This window comes from Arvicola amphibius, chromosome 6 (assembly GCF_903992535.2).
Source record: "Arvicola amphibius chromosome 6, mArvAmp1.2, whole genome shotgun sequence".
Taxonomy (NCBI): domain Eukaryota; kingdom Metazoa; phylum Chordata; class Mammalia; order Rodentia; family Cricetidae; genus Arvicola; species Arvicola amphibius.
Genome location: NC_052052.2, coordinates 126,929,942 through 126,933,150, shown reverse-complemented (window position 1 = coordinate 126,933,150; position 3,209 = coordinate 126,929,942). Strand labels below are relative to the sequence as shown.

Below are 3,209 nucleotides of genomic sequence, written 5' to 3'. Positions count from 1 at the left end.
AAACAATCAACAAAAGTCACCTATACAGAACCCTTGTATTTGACCCAATAGCTCTCCCCATATGACTGGAAAAGTGAAATAATTTCATCTTTATTCAAAAGAAGTCGTGTGTGAGAACCAATCAGAGATCTTCTACTGGGTTTAGAGTAAATGAGATGCTTCTCTGCCCTGGGTGAGAAATGTTGAAGGGTGTCTACCAAATTCTGTCCTTTTAAAGGCCTATGCCAACTGTCAGGAGCATGTCTGCAGCCGCGGTTGCACAACCCCTCTCCCTGAAGCTGTTACAGTATCCTTCCAGAGATTGTAATGTGACCAAACAGCCATGCTGCCGTGACATAGTCTTGCTGATGTTTCTAGACTCAGGGTAGCTAGGATAAAAAGAAAACATCTAATACCGCCAGCTAGGGAACTCAAATCACCCTACTTTCAATATCTTATTTTAAAAAGAGATAAATCTTTAAGGGGTGTTTACAATAAAAGCTTAACTAGGGTCATTTAAGTACTCAGCAATGTTTACCTAATATTTCTTTACCTCCCTACCTCAGAGGGGCAGGTGGGTCTCCTCCAATCTCTCCTATACAGAATCCAAATTTCTTCTCTTACAGAAAAGTACTGATAGCATCTACCATATCTCGAGTATTCCCATAATGTAGCCGTTGTTCTTCACACATGGGAATTCTTAGATATTTTGATGTATCTGTGTTGCCATGGTGGTAGTGTTGCAGTACACAATTTATCATCAAGAAATCACTTTTAGAGTTTCTATTCCTAGCCCTGTGTCTTTGAGACACCTTAACAAGACTGTGGACTCTCCCTTTGACAGACTTTCACACGGTTTTTAGCTTCAACCTAAGTTCTAATGATGGGCTGGGCACAAATCATAAAATGGAACCGCCACCCTAGACTTCTCAGGGAGGCCTCTTAGGTTTTCTGTAGTGAGCAGATAGTGGCCACAAAGTAACTGAAAGGTACTTCCAGATTGTTACAAGTTTCAGAGAAATGTGTGTTCATTTGAGTCATTGCGTTTCCTTCAATCACAGCCTTTCTAGGCTACTCTGGAATACAACAGAGATTATCTTTATGGCACAGGTGTCTTCAAGATGGAGACACACTGAGTGAGACCTTCTCACCATAACCGCCATGAGGACCTCTCCTGCTATTTGCCATAACATTCAGGTAACCATGGTATCCATGTCAGGCTCCACTAGCCATTGGCTCTCGGAGATAATGCCCTCTTTTTTGGAGCACAACATTCTGAGGAAGCAAGCGTTGCCAGCATCCTCGAGATGGACCCACTGCGCATGCACACTTGGCCCAGCGGCTTGCGCAGACGCGGTGGTCAGCTTCCGGTCGCCAAGGTGGGGCCGAGAGCACTCGCCATGTCTTGCTACAGCCGCCCGAAGTACAAGACCGGGGACCTGGTGTTTGCCAAGTTGAAGGGCTATGCCCACTGGCCAGCGAGGATCGAACACGTCGCTGAACCCAACCGCTACCAGGTCTTCTTCTTCGGGACCCACGAGACGGCCTTGCTCGGCCCCAAGCACCTCTTTCCTTACCAGGAGTCCAAGGAGAGGTTCGGCAAGCCCAACAAGAGGCGAGGCTTCAGCGAGGGGCTGTGGGAGATCGAGCATGACCCAATGGTCGAGGCCTCCCCTTGCCTGTGCTCAGAGGAGGAGCAGCCCTGTGACCAGGGTCCGGGGCAAGGGGAGGAGGCGGAGCCCGGGCAGGAGCCGGAGCCGGAGCCTGAGCCAGAGCAGGAGCCAGGGCAGGAGCTGGAGGAGTCCCGACCTGAGCTGGAGCCACAGCCGGGGCCTGAGATCGAGTGTGAGCAGGAGCCCGAGCCACAGCCTGCCTATGACCTGCTGGACGCCGTGGGCGAAGAAGAGCCGGGCCTTGCCGAGGCCGAGCTAGAAGATTGGCAGGCCGAGCAGGTGGGAGAGCAGCTTGCTGAGGCCGAGGCCGAGGCTGAGGCCGTGGAGCCAGGGCCTCTGAAGAGGAGCGCGGGGGAGCAGCTTCACGATGCCCCCAAACGGCCAAGGGAGGCGGCGCCCGACCCGCTGGAGATGGAGCCGGCTGGAGAGCGCGAGGAGCCTGAGGCCTGCCCTATCGTGGAGGAGCCTGATGAAGCCCAGGCGCAACAGCCTCCGCTGGATGAAGAGGCCACAGAGAAGGCGGTCCAGGCCCTGATTGATAGAGAAATGGAAGGCCTGTAGTCACGGTGTCTGTAGAAGAGCCCTTTACCCGTTCCTGTTACCACCTGACTGTGACTGCCAAAACCAACTAGGGTTCAGTCCTAACCCCAGTCCACAGCTCCTTCATTTACTCACCTTCTCCAAGCCCGAATTCCTGGGATGGGTCAGATAGAAGGCTTGACATCAACTTCGTGACTTCATTCGCGGCTCCCTTCCCTCCCTAAACTCTGATGGGCATTTTCGATCTCTGCCTGGATACCAGGAGTGAAGGGGGTGGAGGATAGAGAGCAGAAACGACTTTCAAAGGTCTGGGAGGGGCAGTGTGTAAACTGGTGATGTTGATCCTTTCGGGTCATGATCATAGTCTCCCCAAGTCCCTGTCTCCTCCTCCCATAGCTCCATCCCCAGTTGTATAGGTTTGTTGGGGGAGGGACCAGTAAAGTTTTCTGTTGTCCTAGGCAGTTTGGAGGTTGACCTTCTTTGTTTTGTTTATCATTAAAACATTTGGGGCTTCCAAGTTGTAAGATCTGAAGACTTTGCCTGTCCTTTTGGATTTAAGTGGTGAGACATTACCCTTTCCATATCTCTTGGACCACTGAAGGATGGTCTTGGGGAGACCTCTGCTGCCCCTCACAATTCACCTTGGAGCCCCAAGGCCTTTGGTCATATATATCTCTAGGACATAAGACTTTAGGAATCACCTTTGTTTTAAGAGGAATTTTATTTTATTTAGAAAAACCTTTGCTTGTGCCTGCTCCTAGTTTTTCCGCGACCAATCTCATTACCATATGAACCAGGAATTCCCTTTTTTATTTGGGATTTGATGACCTTCTTGTTGTTGGGGCCTTTTTTTTTCTTTATGATGTTATTTCCATCTACATGTACCACCTGGGCCCCTCAGTGTTGTCACCTACTGCAAAATGTAATGAACTGAGAAGTTGAGTGTCCCTTCCCAACATCTTGTCTCTATGTACCTTTACCCGGACCCTTTTGTCCCTGCCCTTTTCCCTTGGGCTC

General features: G+C 50.3%; 1 protein-coding gene across 1 annotated transcript; it reads left to right on the top strand.

Annotated features, from left to right (window-relative positions):
• The first annotated feature begins 1,379 nt into the window (after positions 1-1,379).
• Hdgfl1 (HDGF like 1) lies at positions 1,380-2,213 on the top strand. The gene has a single exon (XM_038332311.1). It carries the CDS (start codon positions 1,380-1,382, stop codon positions 2,211-2,213), a length of 834 nt encoding a protein of 277 aa, XP_038188239.1.
• Positions 2,214-3,209: the final 996 nt, after the last annotated feature.

What these genes read in the sequence shown, in the direction of transcription:
- Hdgfl1 (XM_038332311.1), top strand. Translation starts at nt 1,380, where the DNA reads ATGTCTTGCTACAGCCGCCCGAAGTACAAGACCGGGGACCTGGTGTTT.